The sequence below is a fragment of the Telopea speciosissima genome, chromosome 3 (genome assembly GCF_018873765.1).
Source record: "Telopea speciosissima isolate NSW1024214 ecotype Mountain lineage chromosome 3, Tspe_v1, whole genome shotgun sequence".
In the NCBI taxonomy this organism is placed as follows: domain Eukaryota; kingdom Viridiplantae; phylum Streptophyta; class Magnoliopsida; order Proteales; family Proteaceae; genus Telopea; species Telopea speciosissima.
Window position 1 is genome coordinate 31,848,468 of NC_057918.1, and position 27,545 is coordinate 31,876,012.

A 27,545-nucleotide genomic window follows, 5' to 3' on the forward strand; every position below is an offset into this window, starting at 1 on the left:
TTACGGCTTTATTTGATAAGGTTTTTGGCTTTCCTTCAATTTGACGGCTCCACATTTCTTGAAGTAGGAGAATCAAGGTCTGATGAAGCATTTGGTGCGGACAATTTCTGCGTTCTGGCTTCCGTATCCTGTCAGAAGGCCAAGTCTCTCATTTATGGGTTATAGGAAAAGTTTCATGGTTTCCGACTTTTAGGCTGGTGTGTACTGAGGGAAAGCTCATGTCAGAGAAAAGATTCGGTGATTCCTGATTCGGGTTCTACCACCTCTTCTTTTCTCCTCTACCTTCTTTTCCCTCTAGTTTCCAAGGAGTATTTTGGTGATGAAGAAGATTCAAAGGCGTGTAACTCTCTATGAGGGCAAGGTTCTTTTATGGGCTATGGAGATCTTCTGCGATTTCCAAAAGGAAGAGTAGTTAGTGAGATAAAGCTAGACAGAGCATAGTTTTATTTTTACGGAGTTATATTTCCGTTTATTGACGGGATCTGCGACCATGAAAGCTCCATCAAACGGTTATCCGGCAAATTCTGGAGAAGGTATGAATGAACTATTGCTTCCCCCATCCTTTCTTCATTCCTTTAACTGAACTGTCCTTGTTCGTGTCGTTTGCTTTCTGTTATTTGACCCCTGTATTTTTTGTTTCAATATCTCTCTCCCCCCTTGGCGGATGTTATGAAGTCATAGGGCTACAACGATCTAATGGTCAAATTACTCTATTAACTGATTAGGGAACAAATTAGTGAACTGATACTTTGTGTGTATATTTGACATGTTTATGACCCATAACTGTTTCAGTAAGCTCTCTATATTATCTAAGACATGATTAATGCCTGAGAACCCACAAGTTTTACTTACATATTTGTTGCTAAAACTCTTTGAGGGCTTGATTGCAATGTTAAGAATCTAGAGTAATTCTTTATATGCATCCGATATTCTCAATCTAAGGGGAAAAGAATACTTTGCATTCTACTGTGTTCTATTTAAATCCAATTGTAGTTATATATACAAGTTTAGCTACTACATCAAGATTGTTAGACCATGCAAGTTGTTTATAATATTTGTTTCCTTTGTCTGCATGAATGTACCTAAAAGAGTCCTTGGGTGAGTACTGTTTGTATTTCTTCCATGAACCTTGAGAATTTGATACCTTGACAATCTTCCTCATGGCATGAAAGCAGGGGAAAAGAGGAGTATCAATTCAGAGTTATGGCATGCTTGTGCGGGACCTCTGGTGTCTTTGCCTCCTGTTGGCAGTCTTGTGGTTTACTTCCCACAAGGACACAGTGAACAGGTTCTCTCTTTCTCTCTCTCTCTCTCTCTCTCACTCTCCTCTTTATATTTCTTGTTTCTGAAGGAACCCTCTTTTGCCACTACTACTTCAGGTTGCAGCTTCGATACACAAGGAGACTGAGAGTATTCCTAGCTATCCCAACCTTCCTTCGAAATTGATTTGTGTGCTACATAATGTTACACTGCATGTATGGAACCTTCAACTAAGCTTCTGTGCTATTTGAATTCATTTGAAAAGGAAACACTTTGGAAAGACAAAAGTTTATGATCCTTTGTACTTTGTTAATTCAGAAGGCTCACTTATGACTTTAGAACATAAAACTCTTTTCCCCTCTCCCCCAAAAAGGGGGAAAAGAAGGCCATTAATTATTTTTTATATTCTAGTGTTTGCTTGATTTTGAAGAAATTAGCAATACCTGCTCTGTGATATTTGAGCTATCGCTCACTCTTATGTGAGTGATCTAGTTTGATCATAACATACCACATGTACCATATAGATTGGAAAAATAGCATTTCTGATGATTAAGGAGAAACAGGTAGCTATTTTAAGAATTGCTCAATTGATTATCTTTTGAATCAGGCTGATACTGAGACAGACGAGGTCTATGCACAGATGACTCTTCAGCCTGTAAATAAAGTAGGTCAGACAACCATTTGGTATTTCACTGATTTAAATCTGTAGCTCTTTTACATGTTTCCCCCTCCTATATGTGATTCTATTAAAAAGAGCAATGCACCTTTCCTGCAGTATGATAAGGAAGCACTACTGGCGTCGGATATGGGACTCAAGCAAAGCAAGCAACCCACTGAGTTCTTTTGCAAAACACTTACTGCTAGTGACACGAGTACTCATGGTGGATTTTCAGTACCCCGTCGAGCAGCAGAGAAGATATTTCCACCTCTTGTATGCATATCTTTTCATCCCCAAATTTATATCACCTTCCTTAAAGTTTGAGCATCTTAACAATCAATCAGCATCTACAATTCTAGTTCTCACCTCTCACTTCCTTTTGTAGGATTTCTCGATGCAACCACCTGCTCAAGAGCTAGTAGCTAGAGACTTGCATGATGTTACATGGACATTCAGACATATTTATCGTGGTATGTTCCAGTTTTAGACTTAAAAAGGGGGAAAATATTTTATCACCTTGTTTTAGGTTTTGTTGGTACTTCTTTTAAGATCCCTCTCTTCATGCCTATTTTGCTTTGCATTTTAGAATATCTTGTTTTGATTGAGGTTTCTTCGCAAAATCTCTTTTAGTTTTCCCCTTCCTGACAAAATTTTCTGCTTGCTTTGCATATTCCTTATCCACGGAGTTGTCTTTTTCATGCTTTCTTGATTTGGTTTTTGACTAGTTGTTTTTTCTGTTTTCCTTTTTCGCTAAACCCACAGATGAGTTCAATGACTGGTTAGTATTTTAATAAATTTGCTAAAGAAGTAATCTCATAATATATTGGATAGAAAATAGGTAAAAAATTAAGATCCAAGCTGGTGGGGTTTTGGTTGTGTTTGCAGTATAAGCAACAGAAATTGGTGGGGATTTCGGTTTGGTTTGCTGTATAAGCAACAGAAATTGGTGGGTCAGAGGGTTCAAGGGATAGTTTGAAGTGAGAAATTGGAAGGGATGTATGAGTAGAGATCGATGGGAAAGAAGATGGAGCAATGGCAGAGGTAGCCATTCTTCCTTTTCTTTGTACTTGTGAATGCTATTCTTTTTGGGCTTTGTTTTCCCAACGGAGGGTTGGGGGTTTGCAATCCTGCAAAGACGTTCATGCCCATGAGTTAAATGGTGCCATTTCTCCATTTTTCTGTATAAATACTTCTCTCCGCTTTAAGATTCTGATCCTGATCACCAAAATTTACGGTTTATTCTTTCAGAATCCTTAAAAAAAATAAAATAATAATAATAATCATTTGTTATTATCTAACAACTTGACTAGATCATGTATGGTTTGATTGATTTCTTAGCATGGCTCATTGGAGCTATTTTATGAATAGGGTGCTGAGGTGTTGAACTACAACAGTTCGAATAGGAATTAGTGTTGTGATTTACATCAGAGCTGGTTAGTTTATTGGAGTTCTTTGGCTTGTAAAGGACGGATAAGAAGGTGGCGGTGCCTCTTGTTTGCCATGACCACTTGCACAACAGTCGTCGATTTGTTCTACAGTCCGATCTCCAGACAGTTTTTTCCTCATTATTGCGAGCAAGGGTAAGGCTTATGGAGCCCATAGGCCATACCTAGTCTGAACCAGGCCCCTTTCCCGAGTCGTGTATATTGTGAAGTACAAGCTCTACACCTTGCGTCGGCAGAATCAGGGGCGATGGGGTGACCACTGTTATTTCAGTTTGATACTCCAGACAGCTTTTTCCTCATTAGTGCGAGCAAGGATAAGGCTTTTGGAGCCCATGGGCCGTATCTAGTCTGAACCGGGCCTCTTTCCCGAGTCCCGTATATTGTTAAGTACAGGCTCTACACCTTGCATCGGCAGAATCAGGGCGATGGGGTGACCGCTGTTATTTCCGGCGAAGCTATCCCTCTATCTCTCCCTCCCCCACACTTTTTCTTGACCGTACCTAATTTCCTCGTTGTGGAGACAAGAAAACTCTGGTGGAGGTTATAGAAAATAGCAAGACTCCCAAGGCAATTTCAGTATGCACCAAACTGTGAGAAAAATTGGAAAGTCGATAAAACCGTACAAATTGTGCACGATTTTCTTTTCTTGACATCCAAACACAGCCTTGGAGGTTGATTAGGATTTTTTTGCATACATCCCCAGTCCCCCCACCCCCGAAAAAAAATAAATTCAGTAAGTTCGTTAATCTCTATACAGCCCTTCTTACTGTATACTGAACAAGCGTCATAAAATTGATCCGTATTCCTAAACTGGGAAGTTTCCATTTATTTTCTGTAACAAATACTAACTAGATGAGTATGAAAGAGTAATTTTTAACACTTGGAATAAGTGGGGTACAGTATAATCATCCACTGTTACTATTTTTTTGCTTGGAGCAGATAAGGGAAGGAAAAATAGATTGAAACTGCATTTTCCTCTGTTTTAGGTCAACCTAAAAGGCATCTGCTTACTACGGGTTGGAGTGTGTTTGTCAGCACAAAAAGACTCTTTGCTGGTGATTCAGTTCTTTTTATAAGGTAAGCAAAATAATAGCAATAATTATAATCTCTGGTTTATTGCCCCCCTTGTATAACAGAACCAAGAAAATCTGCCTGTGTAGAGATGAGAAGTCACAGCTCCTCCTTGGCATAAGGCGTGCTAACCGACAGCAACCAACCCTATCCTCATCAGTCATATCCAGTGACAGCATGCATATCGGAATTCTTGCTGCTGCAGCTCATGCTGCAGCAAATAACAGCCCATTCACTATATTTTACAATCCGAGGTACCAGTGCATCTTTTGTTGTCCTCTTAGTAAGTGATCGTCAATAGAGTAAACCATTTAGGCTTGTATGGTTTAACAATATTTTGTTTGATTGAACAGGGCAAGCCCTTCTGAGTTTGTGATTCCCTTGGCCAAATATAATAAAGCAATGTATGCCCAAGTTTCACTTGGCATGCGATTTAGGATGATGTTTGAGACTGAGGAGTCAGGGGTACGTAGATACATGGGCACAATTACTGGTATCAGAGATTTGGATCCTGTGCGTTGGAAAAATTCACAATGGCGTAATCTTCAGGTTTGATATGACCATCTATGTTGATAAAATTAAATCTGTAGTGTTAAATTATTTTTTCACAATTCATATGAGGAAACTCTAATATCTACTGTGTCCTGAATATCTGACACCAACCTACTATCTCCTGAATATGCATTTTAGTGCCAGACTCTGACAGGTAATTCGCCAGCACATTTGCTATTAACTATGGACTTGTGAACATGCTGGTGTATGTACTTGCATCTGTTGTCTTGTACCTGCATGCGTGTATCAGAGTCCAAATTACAATTTAACCGTATCTTGCCAGTCCTATGTGCACGTGGGGATTAAATAATCCATGTTTGATATCTGTTCAAGAGTATTTAATTATTGGGAGGGTGTTTCCTGCCTGGTAGCTGAGGCTACGCGGGCAGGAAACACCCTATGAGTGCCCACTATCAGTTTAATCAATTGGGGGGCACATAGGTCATTTCAGGGGGAGAGAGAGAAAGAGAGGGGGGTCACTAGCGGAGGCTACACCTCCGGACAGGAACCATTTCCCCTTGATTCTTATTCTATTTTTCCCAGTAGAATTTAATTTTCAATCTATCTTTCCCAGTCATTACCATTTTCTTATGCTTGATAGGTCGGGTGGGATGAATCAACAGCTGGTGAGCGTCCAAGCCGAGTTTCAATCTGGGAGATTGAGCCTGTAACAACTCCTTTCTACATATGCCCACCTCCATTTTTCAGACCCAAGTTCCCCAAACAACCTGGGATACCAGGTGCGTTTATTTATTTTTTGGCCTAAAGATGTGTTATGTTGAGCATCAATAAATTGGCTTAATATGCATGATTACTACATTTCATTTACTCTCTTTCTATCTCATATGAAATCTGTTCTACTGCCAAGACTGTTGGTGTTATTAGCAGGGGAAGTACTGTTCACTTTTCCCCACCAGTGGTGGTCCAGCTCGCTGGTGAGTGGGCCGGGGGGTTGCTGGGGGGCCATATCCGGGGGTTAACGGAAGCACCACCATCACTCGGCACAGGCTCCCCCTCATTAGAAGCCAGATTTGCACTCTTTGCTTAAATTTGGCTGGTTTCAGGTGTGGACAAAGAGCAATGCTCTTAGTGTACCTTGGTCTTCCACAGTGGCTGCACTTCAAGTGGTTGTTTTCTTCATCAGTGACGAGAAGATTCTGAACTTTGTTCTCAAAAGTGCCTGGTTTTGCTGGGGAAAAGTGAACAGTACTTCCTCTGCTAATAGCACCAACAAAGACGAGTCTTAAATTTATCCATCTTAATTTGTGTTATTTGTTAATTGAAAAGGTGACCTACCAATTTTTATTTTATCCATATGGGCTGCATTTTTTATACTCAATAGTTGAGAAGTCATACACACCATTGGTCCAGAACCAACTAACTTCCAACATTTGCCTCAGACTTGCTAAATACTACTTTTTACCTTCTGCAGTCCGTCCCTCCTTTTGTCCATTCAATACTGATTGCCTGTCTACAATTTCTGGATTACCCATTGGTCCCCCAATAATGCACTCCAAAACAAAAGAAAAATCTTTGAAGGATACATCTACCTATGGAGTTGGATGGTGAAGAACAATTCGTAGTTGTCTAACAACTATGTCCAGCAGTCGGGGATGTTACATTCTATTTTCTCTTGATTCTTCAGTTACTTACCAGTGGTCCATAGGACTATAGGAGTATTGATTTTTGTCTCCATTCCCAAGCATATTTTCATGTCTTGCAATGGATGCATCAAAATCTTTCTTATCAACATATTTTTTTCTTGCCATCTTGAGATTGCAGATGATGAGTCTGACATAGAGAATGCTTTCAAGAGGGCAATGCCCTGGCTCGCTGATGACTTTGGCATCAAGGATGCTCAGAACCCGATCTTTCCAGGCCTGAGTCTTGTCCAGTGGATGAGCATGCAACAGAACCATCAGTTTTCAGCTGCTCAGTCGGGATTATTTCCACCACTGGTTTCCTCATCTGCACTGCATAATAACCTTACCACTGATGACCCATCTAAGATATTGAACTTTCAGGCGCAGAACTTGGCTGCACCTAATTTCCAGTTGAACATCCCCAAAGCAAATCAACATAACCAGCAAGTTGAACAGCTCCAGCAGCCTTCTTTGACATGGCTCCAACAACAGCAACATCAACATCAGCAGCAGATAAAGCAAACTCTTGTTAACTCACAGCAGCAGCAACACTCCCAACAACCACAACAGCAACAGCAACAGCACCAGCAATTGCAGCAGCAGCAACACTCCCAACAACCACAACAGCAACAGCAACAGCAACAGCACCAGCAATTGCAGCAGCCGCAGCAACAACAGCAGCAGCAGCAGCAGCAGCAGCAGCAGCAGCAACAGCAGCAGCAACAACAACAGCAGCAGCTAATTCGACCTGCTTTCATTAGTCATGGTGGCACAGCTGCCAACCAGATACCAAACCAAAATTTGCAGCAACCAATTCTCTACTCTGAACTTCAGCAGCAGCGGTTACTCACACCCAACACCCAACCCCAACAAAATATCCATCCCACTAACCAGATTCCCCTCCAGTTAACATCTTTACCTCAGGATTTGCAGTTCCAGCAGCAAGGGGAACAGCAGCAGAGCCTCTTGCAAAGGCAGCTACAATCACCCCTATCCCAACACCAGCTTCAACTACAGTTGCTGCAGAAATTGCAGCAGCAGCAACAGTTACTCTCACAAATTAGCCCACAGTTGCAGCCCCAGTTGCAACACCAACAGCAAGCTAATCAACAAAACCAGCAATCACAACAGCAGCAGCCATTCATGTTGCAACAACAGCCCCTCAGTGGTGCCAACAACTTTTCTCCGCTTCCACCAAGTCAACCACAAACATTCCCTTCAAACCATCACTTGGGCCAGCAGAAACCTCCTGTGCCCATGAGTGCTCACTCTGGACCTACAGATGGGGATGCTCCGTCATGTTCAACGTCACCTTCAACTAACAATTGCCAAGTTTCACCGTCGACCTTGAACAGAAACCATCAATGCACAGCCATATTGATGGAGGATACAGTAGTTCAGCCTGCAACTAATCCAGTTCAAGAGCTCCTAAGCAAATCTGATGTTCGAGTAAAAAATGAACAGCCCAATCTCCAAGAACCTGAACAAGTGATACATAGGAGCGGTATTACTGATCAATTGGATGCATCCTCATCTGCAACGTCATACGGAATGGATGGTGGTAGCCTCCAGCATAATTTCTCATTACCTGCCTTCTGTTTGGATGGAAAAGTTCAAGTGGATACACGGAATAATCTTCTCTTTGGAGTTAATATTGATGGTCTGACACCAGATGCTTTGCTGTCAAGGGGGTTTGGGTTGGGGAAGGATCTTCAGAACTTGCTTTCTGGTTATGGTAATAATCAAAGAGACATTGAGACAGAAATATCTACTGCAGCGATCAGTTCACAGTCATTTGGGGTGCCAGAGATGTCATTCAAGCATGGGTGTTCCAGTGATGCTGCCATCAATGAGGTTGGGGTTTCAAATAGGGGTTTATGGACTAACCAGACCCCTCAGCGTATGCGGACATTCACAAAGGTTTGATACTTTACTCTTCTTTGCAGATCTTCTGTTTGTTGGATTATTTTATTGGTACATACTTAACTGACAAGCTTTATGATGAGTTGTCTGAAAGTTATAACTGAATTTTCACTATATCTGTACATTTGTACCAAAAAATATATAAGTGCACTTTCATATAATATAAGTTATTAAATCAACTTGGTTGTTAATAACTTGAGATATCTTTGTTATTAACATACATTAACTTTCTCTAGTCAAGTCATATATTGTTGAACAGATTTGATATTAAACCATCCCCTTTTATATTGGTATTATCCTCTAAAATAGCTACATCAGATGCTGAAATTTCACAAGGAACAGATGGAGAAATAGTACATATATTCATTGGCTCTGTCCCTAAGAAGAACCATGGAACTGTTAGAATATTTAGATTGGCAAGAGGCTGTGGTATAGATACTTTCAATTGATAGTGCATCTGAGTATACATCTGGTGAAAATTTATATCAAAGATACTAGACGTTAATCCAAGGAAAGTGCCTTTAGAGGCTGCTATAGTTTAGAAAGAATTTCAATCATTCGCAGAAATTCACAGATATAACGTTAATCATCCTGTAGGGGTATGACTTTTATCACAATTCGGCGAGTCACATTCCTTATTGAAGATATTATTGAGATTCAAGATGATCCCACTCCTAAGTGGATGAGATTTTATGTCATTTCTTTTTCCTCCAATTGGACTTGACCCATCTACAAATCAGGAGGTTTCTAAACCATTCCTAGATGAGTGTGACAAAAGTAACTATTCGTATGATTAACCCTCTCATCCATATTGTTGTTTGAGGAAGTCATGTTACATTTGTTTGAGTTATTAGTTCTCATGTCCTAGGGGTATTTCTGGAACTAGATCTTAACTAGTTTCCTTATTAAGTAATTTCTTCTTTTTCTTTCTTTTTACCTTTTACCTCCCTAGGGAGGTTGGATGTAATATGTCAACAGTTCATATTTGAGTAATATAGGTGTGGAGGGATAATCTCCGACACAACTTACAACCGAGACATTCTCTCCTTCTTACTTCTTCATCATCTTCCCCTTCTTCTACTTGCACTCCCAATCTCAATCTTAACTTGGTATTAGAGCCAAGGGTTTGAGAGTCGTATTCATCCTCCTTGCCCCTATTTTTTCCCCTCTTTGGAATCCAAGAACATAAGGGATTCCAAGAAAGAGGCTCTTATGTAAACTGCTTGTTGAAGGAGTCTGAAATAGGTTCGTTTTAACCTATTCAAGTTATTGATGCTGTCCCTTGAGCTACATTGAAGCCCTTATGAAGTTTTGGAGCTCACCCAGCCTTATCTAGGTTTTCCACCCGGTTCCTGCTGCAGGCCTTGTATCTCCTTCTCTCGGGCTGTGTTTGGATCATGGAGTAGCTCTTTAGGATCGTATCTGAGTCCTATTTATGCCTCTGATGCTTGCACTTAATGGATATGAAGCTATTTGGAGCATAACTCATTCTCGTGTGACCTCTGTTTCTGCCCAGGTAAAGCTGAGACTGATATTTGGTCCTTTTTTTTTTTTTTTTTGGCATTTGGAGCACAGTAGGCTCTTCTCTTAGTTGAAAAATAATTATGGACATCTTGTTTGAAGTCTTGCAACAGTATTAAGTGTTTTTTGTTGCTTGGAAAGTGTTTGGGTAAAGGCTGTTCCAGCTTATGCTATTTCTCTTCTTGCTGGAATTTCTTTTTTTTTTTTTTTTTCTGTGTTGGAATCATTTCTTGGGTTGAGTGTGTACTCCCCACTTGCTGTTGGGACTCTTGTTTATGGTCAAGTGTTCCTTTCCTTATACTATGGTTGATTCATCAACATCTGGTCTTGGTTCGGCTGATTCACAGCCCACTCCAACAGCTCCTCGGTTGGTTTATGAGAACACCCATCTACAGATTTCCTTTGTGCAACTTGATGGCACTAATTACCTGGACTGGTCACACTCTGTGAAGCTTTCTCTTCGAGGCAAAGGGAAGCTTGGGTATGTTACAGATGCCATTAAAGCCCCAGAGCCTAGTTCACCTACCTATGGAATATGGGAGACAGAAAACTCTACAGTGATGACCTGGTTAATCTTCTCTATGAAACCCGAGATTGGGAGAAGGTTTATAAGAAAAGAAACTGCCAAGGCAATCTGGGACAGTGTCGCCCTGACCATTGACAGAGTAGGTGACTTTGCCAAGGTTTATCAGCTCCACCGGAAAATTAACTCAATGAGACAAGGTGACAAGACCATTTCTGAGTACTACAGTGCTTTTCTTGGTCTTTTGGAGGAGTATGACCACTACTGGGACCTCCAGTTGACTAACCCAGAGGATGAAGCCAAGGTACATCGTACTCTTGAAAAGGAGCGTGTCTTCTCCTTACTTGGTGGTTTGAATCCTGACTATGAGGCAATTAGGCTTCAAATCTTAGGCCGGTTTTCCTTTCCATCTCCGAGTGAGGTCTGTAGTTACTTACAGAGTGAGGAAACTCGGCGTACTGCTATGGCACCAACATCTGTTCCATCTCTTGAGCGGTCAGCCCTCAATATGAGTTCCTTCCGAGACACCAATGGAGGTGGTAGAGGCCAAGGGCCTAACCGTACTGAAGATAGAGCAGTAGAGCCAATTGGTGCTAGTGGAGTTTAGTCGCGACAGGTTTAAATGTGATCATTGTGGGAGGACAGGACACACCAAGGATAGGTGTTGGTCTCTTCATGGTCGCCCTCCTGGCACTCGTGGTCGTGGTGGCCGTAGAGGGGGAGCTAGAGCACATTCTGTGATGACTGAGACAGATGCTTCACAGGATGACTCCACTTTGGTAGATGCGGTGTTTCGTAGGGTTATGTCACAGCTGAGCACATCTCCCGCACCCACAGTGGCCAGTTCTTCCTCATCCTCAGCTTTACAGGTCTCCACCTCAGCTTCTATTGCAGCCTAGTCTTGGGTCATTGATTCTGGTGCCACCGACCACATGCCTGGTACGTCCCATTACTATGATTCCTATACCATTTGTTCTGGTAAGGACAAGGTTAGGGTAGCCGATGGTTCCCTTTCCTCCATCTCTGGTAAGGGCAGTATCCCTGTTACACCGTCTATTTCTCTTACTTCTGTCCTTCATGTCCCTAACCTTACTCTTAATCTTTATCTGTGAGTCATTTGACTAAATCTTTGAATTGTTGTGTCACCTTTTATCCTTCTCATTGTCTTTTTCAGGATTTGGTGATGAAGAGGATTATTGGTAGTGGACGTGAGGAACAAGGCCTTTATCTCTTTGACTCTTTTGTGCCCATAGCTTAGTCCTATCTGTGTGGACGTGATGATAGTAGTTCTGTGGAGTCTGTTATGTTATGGCACCGCCGTCTTGACCATCCATCTTTTACTGTAATGAGGAAACAATTGCCTCACTTATTTTCTTCTGTTGCTTCTTCTTATATTTTTCAATATGAACCATGTATGTTTGCCAAACATTGTCGTTCTTCTTATCCATACCATGGTAATAGAATTGCTGTTCCCTTTCATATTGTGCATACTGATGTTTGGGGACCATCTCCTACTACCTCCTTATTTGGTTATCGTTACTTTGTGTCATTTATTGATGATTTTTCTCGTGCTACTTGGACTGTTCTTATGAAGCATATGTTTGTGATGCACTTAAAACCTTTTATCAGATGATTCTTACTCAGTTTGACACTCAGATCAAAATTGTTCGGTCCGATAAAGGGGGTGAATACATGTTTGGTGGCCTCCAAACCTTTTTTTCTAATAATGGCATTATCCATCAGCTAGCGTGTGTTGACACACCCCAACAAAATGGGGTTGCTGAGAGGAAAAATCGCCATTTATTGGAGGCCACCCGTAGTCTCTTGTTTGGCATGAATGTCCCCAAGACCTTCTGGTCCGCTGCTCTTCTCATAGCTTCTTTTCTCATCAATCGCATGCCTACCAAGCTTCTTGATTTCAAATCTCCCTTGGACATTTTATCTCCCAAGGTTTCTGCTTTCACTCTTCCTCCTAGAGTCTTTGGTTGGGTCTGTTATGTGCATGTTAACAAATCTGCTCGCACTAAACTTGACCCTAGAGCCCTCAAGTGTCTATTCCTTGGGTATTCTTCTACTACCAAGGGTTACAAGTGCTATCATCCTTCTTCTCGTCGGTGCATTATCTCCAAGGATGTCACTTTCCTTGAATCTATCCCTTTCTTTGCTACTTCTCAGCATCCTCTTCAGGAGGAGCATTGTGGAAGTGAACAGGCTGCTGAGTACCTTCACTCTCCTCTCCCTACCCTATCTCCCCTTTTATGTTTGATATTGGAACACACAAGACTGTGGAGACTGTGGATGTGGGTAATATGGGTGATCAATCAGGTGTGAATACAGAATTGGTGGTTGAGAGTGATTCTGGTAAGGAGAAGGATTACCACATTACCTACAAAAAGGGTGAAGGCTTGCATAACAGAGAAAAGCAGACCTACCAAGAGTCCTCTTTGGATCCAGATCCACATCCTCCTCAATCAGGTGACATTCCTTCTTCTCCATCTGATTTAGAGCTTCCTATTGCTGTTAGAAAAGGGAAAAGAGCTTATACTAATCCTATAGCTCAGTTTGTCTCCTATAATGCTCTTTCTTCTACAAGTATTGCCTTTATTACTGCTCTCTCTACAGCTTCTATTCCCAGGAATGTTACTGATGCTATGTCTGACCCAAAGTGGAGACAAGCTATGTTTGAGGAGATGATGGCTCTTTAGAAGAATGGCACTTGGCAGTTAGTAGATCTTCCCAAGGGATGTGTCCCAGTTGGATGCAGATGGGTCTATACAATCAAGTATAAATCTGATGGTACTGTTGAAAGATACAAAGCAAGGTTAGTAGCCAAAGGGCACAGTTAGGTCTATGGGATTGATTATCAGGAGACATTCGCTCCAGTAGCTAAGCACAACTCCATAAGAGTTCTTTTATCTCTGGCTGCCAATAAAGATTGACCACTATATCAGTTAGATGTGAAGAATGCCTTTCTTCATGGTGACTTGGAAGAGGAAGTGTACATGCAAACCCCACCGGGCTTTAAAATACCCTCAGCTGAAGGGAAGGTGTGCCTCCTCAAGAAGGCACTATATGGACTCAAACAATCTCCAAAGGCTTGGTTTGAACGCTTTCGACAAACTATTCTTCAGAATGGATATTCCCAGAGTCAAGCAGATCACACTCTCTTTACCAAGCGGGGCAATGGTACCATCACAGCTCTCATTGTTTATGTTGATGATATTGTAGTCACTGGAGATGATATAGTTGAGATAGATAAACTAAAAATCTACTTGGCTAAACAGTTTGAAATCAAAGATCTGGGCCCCTTGAAGTATTTCTTAGGCATTGAAGTATCAAGGACCAAGAAAGGAATCAACATATGTCAACGAAAGTTTGTACTTGATTTGCTGACAGAGACAGGGATGTTAGGGTGTAAACCAGCAAGTTTTCCTATTGAGCAGAATCATAAACTAGGAGAAGATTGTGGTTCTCCTCTTGTTGATGCGGGAAAATACCAGAGGCTAGTTGGGAAGCTTATTTACCTTTCTATGACACACCCAGATATCTCCTATGCAGTGGGAGTAGTGAACCAATTTATGCATGCCCCCAAGAGTGGTCACTTAGATGCTGTGTATCGTATTTTTAGATATTTGAAATCATGCCCAGGGAAAGGTCTGTTGTATGCCAGGCACAACCACCTGAGAGTGGAAGGTTTTACTGATGCTGATTGGGCTGGATCCATCACAGATAGGAGGTCTACCTCCGGCTATTGTACCTTTGTGGGAGGCAATTTAGTTACATGGAGAAGCAAAAAACAGCCAGTTGTAGCTAGGTCCAGTGCCGATGCAGAATTTAGAGCTATGGCTCATGGAGTGTGTGAACTCATATGGTTGAAAAGACTTGTTCAGGAATTGGGTTTTGACACTGCAGGTCCTATGAGGCTCTACTGTGATAACAAGGCTGCCATCAGTATTGCCCACAATCCTGTACAACATGACATAACCAAGCACATTGAAGTGGATTGACACTTCATCAAGGAGAAGATTGACTCTGGTTGTATTTGCACTCCTTTTGTTAAGACTGGTGATCAACTGACTGACATCTTCACCAAGGCCCTTGCCTCTCCTCAGTTTAGCTCTCTTCTATGCAAGCTAGGAATGCATGATATTTATTCTCCATCTTGAGGGGGAGTGTTAGAGTTATTAGTTTTCATGTCCTAGGGGTATTTCTGGAACTAGATCTTAACTAGTTTCCTTATTTTGTAATTTCTTCTTTTTCTTTCTTTTGACCTTTTACCTCCCTAGGGAGGTTGGATGTAATATGTCAACAGTTCATATTTGAGTAATATAGGTGTGGAGGGATAATCTCCGACACAACTTACAACCGAGACATTCTCTCCTTCTTCTTCTTCTTCTTCTTCATCTTCCCCTTCTTCTACTTGCACTCCCAATCTCAATCTTAACTACATTGCCCATATCACTATGTTTATTTGGCCTAGAATCGGCTGTCCTGTAAGTATCATGACCTAATTAGGTCACATGGCACCCGAAACCAAAGGCCAAAATTTCAAAAAAATAAATGCATAAACTCTGCTGAGATCTCGGTATCCTGGCGAGACAACTCAGTTTTTGGGCTGGCCGAGACCGAGACCGAGACCTCGAACTATGGTTTCGACAGTTTTGACTCCAAAGAGGGAAACTTCCTAAAAAACCTCAGTTCTTGTGATTTTTGTCCAAATCACTCCCATATCTGTTGTAATGAACCATGTATAATATTTGATAATTATGAAAGTCTCTAATTTTTTATGTATTCGTTCCTAATGCATGTTTTAGTTGTTTTAATCAAATTTTGTGTAGAATAAGTTATATTAGAGAAAGCATACAACAACATACAAGTACCAATCTAGGGTCTGAAGACAAACTACTGTTTTGGGATTTTATTTTTTTTAATTATAAGGGTTCTACTATGTTTAGAGGATTAAAATAGGGCTTCCCACAAGATTCGAACCCTAATTTGGCTATTTCGGCCTCAAAACCTGCAGATGAAACATATCAGGTTTCGCTCAAAATTTCGCAGTTTTGTAAAATATTACGGTTTCAATCCAGGTCGAAACTTGGCTGGAAACCGAAACTTCAAACCTTGGATTTTGGCATTTCACGTGGCCAAAGAACTGGGACTAACACAAGCATGAGTAGACCCAACGGGATGTAAACTAAACTGTTGGGCAAAAATCTGCCCTTCACAAGTTCGTGAGTTTTAAATCATGATATATTTTGTATTTGAGTATCCGTTACAGAAAGAATACCTAGTTTCCCCTAATGAATGTATAGTCCAGGATAGCAGGATGTTGGGTCCTGACTTTTCTGTAGTTTGCTTTCTGATGTTGTTGAGTGTCTTCTACCTTTTCAAACCTAAGGTTCAAAAGCGTGGATCAGTGGGAAGGTGCATAGATGTGACACGTTACAAGGGGTATGACGAGCTCCGGCATGACTTGGCACGTATGTTTGGGATTGAAGGACAGTTGGAAGATCCACACAGGACTGAATGGAAATTGGTCTATGTGGATCATGAAAATGATATTCTCCTTGTTGGAGATGATCCCTGGGAGTAAGTGAAATCTTTATATTGGTTACAACCATTATTGTGTTCTTTTGTTTTCTGCTTCATTTTCACCTCTACTATTCTATTTGCAGAGAGTTTGTAAGCTGTGTTCAGAGCATCAAGATATTATCATCTGCTGAAGTTCAGCAGATGAGTTTGGATGGGGATTTGGGGAATGTGCCAGCAGCCAATCAGACATGTAGTGGGTCTGACAGTGGGAATGCATGGAGGGGAAACTATGATGACAACTCGGCAGCCTCTTTTGACCGGTAAGAGCTGGGCCAAAGGTATAGAAAATGGTGAACTTGTCGCATGATTTAAGTGTCTGCAAGGATAGTTTGGACTCTACTACTGCACGGCTGGTGTAACAGATGGAAACTATCTGTTTACAAGGCCAAAGGTGATCTGTCATAAAATAAGAAACGAGATTTGGTGGAAAACAAAGGTCTATGAGGTAGTGACCTTTTGGTGGTTCTCTCTTGCACTCTCTCTGCATACCACCTCATGGCCCAGACATGTTGCAATCTGTGGGGTTGTTTGAGACTGGAAGTAAAAGTTAGTTCCTTTCAACCCTTAGTGCAGGATCACGTATGGACACAGGAATGCAGAGTGAAGGAGGGTTCATCCCATTGCTGGTTTTTGTACTTCATCTTGGTACAATTTGCAGTGAGAAATGTATATCTGATAGCAAATTGATTATTGGAAATGGTATATGATTTTGGATTAACTTAATAGGAGATTACAACCTTTTTAATTTTTTGTTGTTGGAATTCCATTGCTCTATATTAGTATGTAAAGCAATGAATGGTCCAAAATATGATTACTGGATTCGTGGTTCACCACCCCCCCCCTGCATTTTGCTTTCTTCTATTAGTGAATATTTGTAGTTCTAAGTCCGGCTATTTACTTGTAAACTAAGTTGGTAACTTTGTAATCAGTTGCTATTACTTAATATACTAGTGCGTTATCTTTGTGAGATTGATAGCAACCACAGACGCCCACGTTAAACCAAGTTGACTATAAAAAGCTGGAATGTAAAGTCACTGAAACTTGAAATCGAATGTGGTGGACTCCGTAAGTTTTCAGCATAGTTATAGGTTTCAAAAGAGAGGAAGATGAGAAAGAAGTGTTGCTCTAATAATGTAGGAACAAGTATCGTTGACCAGTTTGGCATGGGCCTTGCATTTTCTTAAATATTGAGTAGGCCCAGTCTTGAGAAGTTAAAATTGAGGGAGAAACCTTTTTCATTGGCTGACACAGGAACAATCTCGATGTCCTACTAGCTAACTGTCTTAACTTATTGCTGCAATAAAGGGCCTTGGCCAGAAAGAGCCTCAACTATTATAGCGAGGTCCTGAGTCCTGACTCTTCAGATTGATTCCACTTGTTTCTAATGTTCATGCCCATTCGAGTATAGCCGCATGCTTTCAAGAGTTGGAAGGGTTCCAAATATCGGGAAACTCCAAACACCAGCCAATATATGATTTTTTATTTTTGGTGGAAAAGGAAAATAATTTAATAGTAAGGAACATATTTAGGTAAAGCAAGAGGGTGGACCTCGGCACAATGGTAAAGTTGCTCCATTGTGACTTAGTGATTGTAGGTTTGAGTCTGGAAACAGTCTCTTCTTGATGCGAGGTTTAAGGATACATACATTATGACCCACACCAGACCCCACAATGGCGGTTCCTAGTCTTGAGTTCTCAAACTTAGCCTTAATGGCCAGTCTATGACTTCGCTCCTTGAAGTCCCTGCAATAATCCTTTTGCTTCTGCTTTTAGTGGGCACCCTACAAATCCAGAATCCATAAAAGCCAAAATGATCGAAGGGCTTGTTATGAGAAATAATCGAAGTCCACCCATCCTCTTTGGTTTCTTGGTTAATACTCCCATCATATATCACGATTGGTTTTTGAAGAAACAATTCAAAAACCAATCGTTAGAGGGAGTGAAGTTTTGAGGTGCACTTGGATGAATTCAATAGGATATTGATGGAATTATCGATTCTTGATGTGAAGAGTGAAGAGGAAGACAAGACATTTCTCCGGTTGGCATCACTACCTCTTTCATTTGACCACATTATGACAATACTAGTCTTTTGTAAGGTACTCTCAAACTTAACGAGGTTATTGCTTCTTTGCTAATGAATGAGACACGACGGAAAAATAGCGGTGAGGGGGGCATCAGAGAAGAGTAGTGCATTGGTTGTAAGTGGTGGTCAAGACAGAGGTAGATCAAGTGAGAGATTGGAGGAGTTCGACAATTACAAGGGTCGCCCATAGTCTAAAGATCACAAAATAACTTGCTATTATTGCGATGAAAAAAATTGTATAAAGAAGAATTGTCTAAGGCGTAAGGAGGAAAGAAAAGAGAAGGAAAGTAAATCATCCACTGTTGGTATCGTGGAAGGGTCTTGTAGTGATGATGGAGATGTTTATCTCACTACTTTATAAGTACAAAAATTTTAAATTGGATTTTAGATCCTGGTTGTTCATTTCATATGTATTCAGTCAAGGATTAGTTTGCTACATATAATGCATATGAGAGTAGTACTTCCAATATGACAAACGATGTGGAAAGCAAGGTTACTGGGATTGGAACTGTACGGATTCGCATGTTTGATGGGATTGTGCGAATCTTGATTGGGGTTAGACAAGTGTCGGATCTAAGGAAGAATCTAAATTCATTAGAAACAATATATTCAAGAGGTTTCAGATGCTCATCTGAGGGTGGAGTTCCTAAACTTTCAAGAGGGACCATGGTTGTGATGTAGGTTCGGATAATGAACAAGTGCAAGTTTGAAAAGAAGTGGGCGACTTTCGCTTCAGATTTGGTGAGTGGTAACAATCTATCGGAGCAGGTTGCAGCAATAGGAGAAGTGGAGCCACGTCATATCATGCGGTGGCAGTGAGTTATACAGGACACCCCGAGTGGGGGGTGGAGGCCATGCCGGTGTAGGCATAACCGAATAGGCAAGGACATCTCGAACGGGGGTGTGGGCCATTTTGGTTTGGGTATGGCGTATAGGCAAAGACAATGGTGGAGTTTGTATTTGACAGCGATATCGGTCTTCTTCGGGGTGGTTAGCAAAATCCAAATCAAAATGGAAATTATTGGGGTTGAGTGTCTTATATTTGGCGGGTCTACATAATTATAAGCGGGTTTGTATTTGTAATTGGGACGGGTTTTGAATACATTACATGCATGGCGGTAGAATTGTAATTGTGTTAGATTAGAGTTTTTGGGTTTCCTATCTATATATTGTCTCTGTGTGGAAACCCTAGTCATAAGCAAATGAGAGCACTTTATGAGGTAGAGAGTGGCGTATTAAGTTTTTAGAAAATAGTGGAAAATGTCTAGTTCTCTGAGGTGGATATAGACAATCTTGCCGAACCACGTAAATTTTTTACATTCTGTGTGATTATTTGCTTGGATTCTTCCTTGTGGTTACACATTCGTCCCCAACATCTGTTTGAAAGGAATAGATTTCCTCGCCACTGATCAAGGAATCTAATATTGGAGTAGACAGTTTATATTTCCCAGTTAATTGGCAATTGCAAGCTCTCTAAATTATGAAATGCAAGGTTGGAAAGTCTGATATTCCACATAGTGGTTTAGTGGAAGGAGATGGGCAAAAGAACTACTACCGGAAACGGCAGAGCAGGTCACACAATTGAGGTGGGAAACAAAATTTGCAAGAGTGGAACTTCGCAGTTGATAGGTCATACGATGGGCCTAAAATACCAAGCCCAAGCGTGGTTGTTGGACGTATTTTTTGGGTTTAGGGGGATCTGTATCCCCTCAATTTACTTGCCCGTCAATATTTTCAATTCCATTTAATAGGGGGTGAAAATAACCACCCTATCCCTTCTCGAAAACACTACCCGATGTGGGATCCATTTCCCTCTATTAGATGCAATTGAGGAAATTGACGGACAGGCACATTGAGAAGATAATTTTTCGATTTGGGGATGGATGATTGGAAAAGACTTGCAGGTATTAGTAATCTCTCTCACCCCCAGTTCCCGTACAGTACTGAAGTCAATGACTTCAATCATGGGATCTCCCTCCAAAAAGACTGAAAGGAAATGAGAAGAAAAAGGAAGAAGAAAAGACCAATTCAACAAACTTCTAATGAGCATAGAATGTAAATGCGAGGAGTCACAGAAGCGTCTCAAACAGGAAATCCCAATTTGACAAAACCATCCCACACCACACCCATCGTATTCAAAATTCAAATAATCCAACACGCACGTATAATAGTGTCCCTCTTTCTCTGGTTCGGGTGTTCTTTCACGTCGTTTTTCCTGAAATTGGAAGGAGGTGAAAAAACGATATAGATATAGACAGACAAGAACAAGATTGCTTGCGTTGACATCTACCCTCCTATCCTACTTAGGACTTAATTATATACAATATAACTTTGTTATATGAGTGATTGGATTCAGTCTTCTACAGGTAGATTAATGAACTTAATTTGATGGAAGGGAAAGCTAGAAAGATCTTCATTAATTTACTGCAAAGAAGCTCCATGGATTCAGAGTTTATGCCAATTACCTACTTCTATTGCCTATAATTAATTTTATAGAAAGTGGTGAAGTGGTCAGCACCAGGACCACCGAATCCCAACCCTGTGGTCTTATCTTATCCAGAAGAAAGCGCAAACTCTCTCTCTCTCTTGGAAATTATATCTGCTGCTGTAATTGGAGCGCTGCTATGCGCATCGTGCGGTACAATAGTGGCCATGTGTGCATAGCAAACCCCATTGTGCACACATGGCTGCTACTATGCCGCACGATGCACACAGCAACGTTCCAGTTACAACAGCGGATAAAGGTCCCTTTCTGTGATGATGTCAGAGTAGATTAAATTAAAGTGTAAATTCAAAACCCTTTAATTAATTGATTAACACCAAAAAGGAAGGAAACATAAAACCATGAGGAAAACGATGCACACGAGAAAGACCAACGTGCTCCCAATCTTTGATCTTCGGTGACCGCGTATCCACTCCATTCTTCTATTGTAACCCGCCACCTGTCCGCTGCTTTTTACGCTCTTCGTGGACCGAAACGCCTAACGCTGCTTCGAGTCTTACTCTTCAGTCAGTCCTTCAAACCAAACATATATAAACAGAGCCGCCATTCCACTCCTCCATCAACAAACTACACAATTTTTAAGCTTCCCTCTTCCGAAACATTCTAACAAATCAAAGTCAAATCATTTCCACTCAAATCTCACTTGCAACAGCAACAGATGGTGAAACCTTCGGCTTCCATCGACAAAACCGCAGCTGAGAGAAACGATTCTTCTTCTCGTTACAAGGGAGTAAGAAAGAGGAAATGGGGGAAATGGGTGTCAGAAATCAGATTACCCAATAGCAGGGAACGGATATGGCTGGGTTCCTTTGATACCCCTGAGAAAGCCGCTAGGGCTTTCGATGCTGCACTCTTCTGCTTGCGCGGTCGCAACGCCAAGTTCAATTTTCCCGACAACCCACCTCAGATCGACGGTGCTGAGTCTCTCTCACCCTCTCAAATTCAAGCGGTAGCTGCCCGGTTCGCAAAAGACCCGCATCCTCAGCAGTTGCCGGAAAACCGTCACTCGTTACAATCTGACTATGCATCGCCGTCGTCAATGTCGGACGGTGCAGTACCAGCGGCGAGCGACGTGTCCATTGACTGGTCCTTCTTCGACTTGTTAACGACATTTGGATCGGGAGAAGGAGTAGTGTCGGACTTTGAGGGGTTCTCTGGGATTCAGGATTTCTCTAGCCAGTATTTTCCGCCACCACAACCCAATGTTTCTACTGCTACTGATACCGCCATTTTTAACGTTGTCAACGACGATGATGATGCGGTGGATAATGGCTATGGGTCCCATTCTCTGGATTCCTCCTTTCTTTGGAATTTCTGACAAAAAATTTAGATATATAATCCAACACTTAAAACTCCGTCACAGTGTAGTGTACAAAAAAGTACGGCGAGTGCACTCGGTGGGTCAGGATTTTTGGCGACTTTTTTTCCGATTGCCGGAATCACTAACCTGTACTTACGTCCGATCAAGTTTATTCGGGCGCCGGATGGCCCGTCGGGTTTTTTTAATAGGTGCCGTCATATTTTCTATTTTTGTATTCTTTTTTTTTTTTTTTTTGGAAAACAAATTAAAAAAAAAAAAACTATACCGGTTTATCATTGTTTTATTGTAAATTATTGAATTAATTCTTAGTGATGTAAAAAATGATTTCCCCCCTCCTTTATCTTTCGTATATAGATGAAGAAGTATTAAACAAAAGTGGGAACATGACTGTGAGTCTGTGATACAAGTGCAATCCATTGTAGGCTTTCTCTAATATTTTTTCATTTAATGATATTTTTGTTTTGGAAGGCGTGGGCAGGGGATGGGACTAAGAAATAGTTCTCTGAAGATAATAGACATGACTTACACAAGGTTTAGAAGCCAAAACTGAAATTTGGTCAAAGGTAGCAAAACAAAACATAATGGAAAGCAAATGACATTTATTTTTATATCTGACTAGCAAATGGCATTTACCTTTGTAACCATAGAAGCTTATAACAAAGAAGCAAAAATGCGATTTACTTTTTAACCAACCAGAAAATGACATTTACTTTTGTAACCATATAAATTTGTAATTGACAAGCAAATGGATTTGGCCCGAAGTGACTGGCCAATGAAAGTTATAACCCCAAGCCCATAACGATGGGTAGAGTTGAGAAATGAAGAAGCAAGGTTCTCCAATAGAGAGGTAGCATTTAGGGAAAGCCAAAATTCCAGCAAAAACCCACGCAAACCTGGGTTGAAACTTGAAACTATGGGGAGAAAGGGATGGACGATGTTTGTCAACAACAATTCTATGCACTGACCTCGTAGTGTCTTTAGTTGCTATTTCTATGCCAAAGCGGGCATTCCTCGCTGACTCTGAACAGACCTCTGGTTGAGTCGTAGCTCTCCTAGACCTGACATTGATCGCAGGTTCGACTAATTCTATTTAGGATCTCTTAGAATGACCAATGTCCCTGCTATGACTACTGCTACTCCAACCAACAATTGATCTCCGATCACTGTTGTGCCTACTTTTACGATGGAGCTAGAGAGGCGACAATCCCAGATCTGGCGATGTTCGCTATCCTAATTATTATGGCAGACATGGCGATGCTGGATAGCTTAAGGGCCTGTTTTCCAAATACTAAGAGGACTCTGCGATAGTTGGTCAATTTACTATGCCAGGAAGTCCTGAGAAAAATGGTGTCGCCGAAAGGCATAACCACACTGGTGAAGAGTATGATTAGTAAGACAAATTTTACCTAAGTTCTTATGGGAGAAGTTTTTTGAAAACTACTCATTGTATCCTTAACCATGTAGTTACTAAACCCAGAAATCATCTTAGAGTTTGGGGGTTCCCTGCAGAAGTAAAACTATATTATCCGACTTTGAACAAGTTGGATCCCAGGACGCACCTAGATCTTTGTTCTTTATTTTCCGCTGCGATCATCATCACTATGGATGCGAAACAAGGTTGGTGGTTCTATCCCTATTTTCTATTATTTATTTGATTGTGTTCTTGAACGCCCTATGGAGATCCTGGCTTTTGGGATCTTGTCCCTATTCGGATCGATTTATTCTAACATGTGGTATCAGAGCCTCCATAGATCCGTTCTTGAACCTATATGGATTCAAAATAATAGAGCATAATAAGGGAATCAAAAATTTTTCGATTCGAATCAAGGTTTTTAGGGTTTTTTTCAGTTTTCCAAAAACCCGTACGGACACTGGCATTCTGCCGATTTTTTTAGCCGACGAAAACAGAATCTGATCACATGGGGCGCGTAGAGCTCGCAAAATCAGAGTTTTCGGTGGGTGGATCACCGCCGGCGGCACCGGCGGCAGCTGCGGGTGATTTTCACTCGCCGACAGATGTAAAAAAAAAAAAAAAAAAAAAAAAAAAGGAGAATCTGGGTTTTGCTATCGTGCGCCTGATGCTATTTACAGGCGATGCTAACGTGCGCCTCTCGGGTCGGGTCGACCCAGTTTCTGACCCGAAAACCCGACCCGTTAACCCGACTACTGCCACGATTTGGTTTGACCCGAACCCGGTTGGACCGGGTCTGAACCGGTTCGTTCGAACCGGGGGTGCCCAAATCGATTTGGTTTGACTTTCGGACCGGTTTGACCAGTACAGTCAACCGAATTTGGACTTGAACTTTGACCGGGCTTTTTGGGGGCTACGAGACTCCGTTTGGGGTCCCGTTTTTTGTGTTGGCTCTGTTTTTCTATGCTCTACACAGTGGTGCCCTCTGTTTTGATCAGATATGAATATTGTAAATATTTTTGGTATTCTTTTGATGCATGCCCTTTATGTAATTTATCGGTTCGTTCTATTGGGAACCGAACTAATTTCTGAATTGCTGGAATACCTACCTTGATGAACAGAATTATTATTATTTTGTGTTAATTTTAAGACATTTAAAGCCCCTTGTCATAAATTATAAAATAACACATTGTTTAAGGATGTAAGTAATTTTGAAAAATCCCGAAAGAGGGTTTCATGTTTTCGACAGGATGCAACTGCCAAAGCGACCTTCCTTGTTGGATTTGTGAAACACCGGTCTTATACAGTTGTGGGATGTCCTTCAACACTGATGTGTGGTCATACACCCAAAGGTGGTGGTCATGTATTGGTATTTGAAGGGTACATATACAATGCATGTGAATAGGTTGACCTAGTCGCACACCCAAAGGTGGTGGATTTTGAAAGTTGAGCTGTATTCCCATGGCCACTGGTATGTAGGGACTTTTACAATTGCATATTGAGAATTCAGCCCAAAGGTGTTTTCACAACGATGTGTGTAAAATTCTCATTAGCTTATAAGGTTTCAAGCTGTACTTGCATCATGCTGATTGTTGTACTGTTCATTGTTTAAATTTTCAGTCACATTTTCTGTCAATAATAACATGGTCACTATTGAGATTCTTACTGGGTCAAATTTTAAGAAGTGGAAAGAGGACATTATGTTTGCCATGAAGATGGCAAATGTGCATACGTCCCTTGTTATAGATAAACCAATGGACCTAACAGCTGATAGTACTGAGGATGAAAAATTTATGCATTCTGCATGGGAAAAGAGTAATCGCTTAGCTGTACTATCTATAAAGAGGTCGATACCGGAACACCTTAAGAGTGGTCTACCTGATAAATGTACTGCCAAAGTATTGCTGGATGCAATTTCCAAGAGATACCAAGTTTCATCGAATGCTAAGATTGGGAGACTTCTGCAAGGGCTATTTAATATGGAATACCATGGTTCTGGGGGTGTTAGGGATTATATTGTTTGGATGATTGACTATCAAACCAAAATCAAAGCCTTGAATATTGTTCTTCCTGATGCCTTGATTGTTCATCAAGTTCTTAATACCCTACCTTCTGATTTTGATATCATTAAAATCAACTACCTTTCCCAGGACGATGTCTGGAGTATCGATGACCTTATTTCTAGGGTTGTATCCGAGGAAGAGAAACTACTTGTTATTTTCAAATCCCATGAGAGTGAAAAGTCTAAAAACCATACTCATAAGTCTGCCAATAAAGAGTGCGATCGGATTAACAATTTGGGACCTAAGAAAGACTCTTTCAAGAAAGAGAGTGATCGCTGCTTCTTTTGCAAGAAGAAGGGTCACAAATACAAGACTTGGTTATCAAAACCCAGGCCATCAGGTAACGATTCTTTGGCTTTTGTTTGTGAGTCCAATCTATCATAAGCCTCATCCAGTACTTAGAGGCTAGACGGCGGGGCAACTAACTAAGTTGCTTTTACCATATAGGGATTCATAAACCGGAAGAGGTCAAATCAGGATGAATCAAGACTTGTCATAGGGAATGATGGATATGACTAACGTAAAGTTCGTGGGAGATATCATTTTATTACTAGTTTCTAGTTTTAATTTGACTCAGAAGAATACTTTTTATGTACCATCCTTCAGTAAATTTAATTTCGATTTCAGTGTTGGACATTGGTAGTTACCATTTTGAAATAAAGAAAAAGATGATAAATTTGTTTCAAATAAAGTTGGTTCCTACATTACGTCCAATGGATTGTACAGATCTGTGTTTATCTCCCAATGATATCTACGCCTTCCATAATATTGAAAACGTTGTTTCCAAAAGACCCTTACCTAAAGAACGGTCTTTCACATTGTGGCATAAGATGTTAGGTCATATTTCTAAGGCAAGAGTGGAAAGACTGATAAAGTCTGACATCCTACCTACTCTCGAAAGTGATCTAGAAACTTATGTAGACTGATGTAAGGGAAAGATGACCAAGATAAAGAAGAAAACTGTAGTCTATAGTTCTGACCTGTTGGAGGTCATTCACATTGACATCAGTGGTCCCTGTTCAGCCACATTGTGTAGAAATTTTTTATTTCATCACTTTTAACAGGCGACTACTCCCGATATGGCTATCTGTTCTTAATTAAAGAAAAGTTTGAATTTCTTGACAAGTTCAAGATTTTTGGGACTAAAGTTGAGAAACAGTTGGGGAAAGTTATTAAAATTGTTAAATCCGATCGTGGGGATGAGTATTATGGCAGACATGGCGATGCTGGATAGCTTAAGGGCCTGTTTTCCAAATACTAAGAGGACTTTGCGATAGTTGGTCAATTTACTATGCCAGGAAGTCCTGAGAAAAATGGTGTCGCCGAAAGGCATAACCGCACTGGTGAAGAGTATGATTAGTAAGACAAATTTTACCTAAGTTCTTATGGGAGAAGTTTTTTGAAAACTACTCATTGTATCCTTAACCATGTAGTTACTAAACCCAGAAATCATCTTAGAGTTTGGGGGTGCCCTGTAATAAAACTATATTATCCGACTTTGAACAAGTTGGATCCTAGGACTACTCATTACTATTTTGTTAGCTACCCGATCATTCGAAGGGATATAAATTTTATAACCCCTACGGAGACACTAGAATTATGGACTTATAGGCAGCGAAGTTTCTGGAATTTGATATGGCCAAAAGGAATGATTGTTCTCAGACTGTTCGAGATAGTGACATGGTTGGTACATTGGTACATGTTCTTCTACCTATTCAGACGGATGTGGGGCATACCACGCCATTAGTTACACCTGCTGGAGTTCAGGAGCCTGATATTGATAACTATCCTTGACATTCATGTAGCACCTGATGAGATTCCTCTCAATCAGGATGCGATTGAGGATCCTATCATTGATGCAGTTCCAGCTGAGATTTCTCAGATTCAGGGTGAGGCAGTGGTAGCACCATCACGGAAATCCATCAAGGGGAGAAATTCAGAAATACCATCTATCTATGAGGTCTATCTGAGAGAACA

General features: G+C 40.9%; 2 protein-coding genes across 3 annotated transcripts; both read left to right on the forward strand.

Annotated features, from left to right (window-relative positions):
* The first annotated feature begins 337 nt into the window (after positions 1 to 337).
* Positions 338 to 16,904, forward strand: LOC122654598 (auxin response factor 19-like). Of its 2 annotated transcripts, none has more exons than XM_043848759.1 (13): positions 338 to 533; positions 1,164 to 1,288; positions 1,380 to 1,475; positions 1,868 to 1,924; positions 2,036 to 2,191; positions 2,304 to 2,388; positions 4,350 to 4,440; positions 4,524 to 4,688; positions 4,788 to 4,983; positions 5,588 to 5,726; positions 6,769 to 8,549; positions 15,995 to 16,185; positions 16,272 to 16,904. In XM_043848759.1, the coding sequence occupies exons 1-13, from the start codon at positions 491 to 493 to the stop codon at positions 16,450 to 16,452; spliced, it is 3,306 nt and encodes a 1,101-aa protein (XP_043704694.1). In that variant the 5' UTR covers positions 338 to 490; the 3' UTR covers positions 16,453 to 16,904. The 2 variants fall into 2 exon arrangements, with proteins under 2 accessions (XP_043704694.1, XP_043704695.1); XM_043848760.1 differs by having other exon boundaries at positions 1,176 to 1,288.
* Positions 16,905 to 21,396: 4,492 nt separating this feature from the next.
* Positions 21,397 to 22,091, forward strand: LOC122655083 (ethylene-responsive transcription factor ERF017-like). Its single transcript, XM_043849324.1, has one exon. It carries the CDS (start codon positions 21,432 to 21,434, stop codon positions 22,089 to 22,091), a length of 660 nt encoding a protein of 219 aa, XP_043705259.1. The 5' UTR covers positions 21,397 to 21,431.
* Positions 22,092 to 27,545: the final 5,454 nt, after the last annotated feature.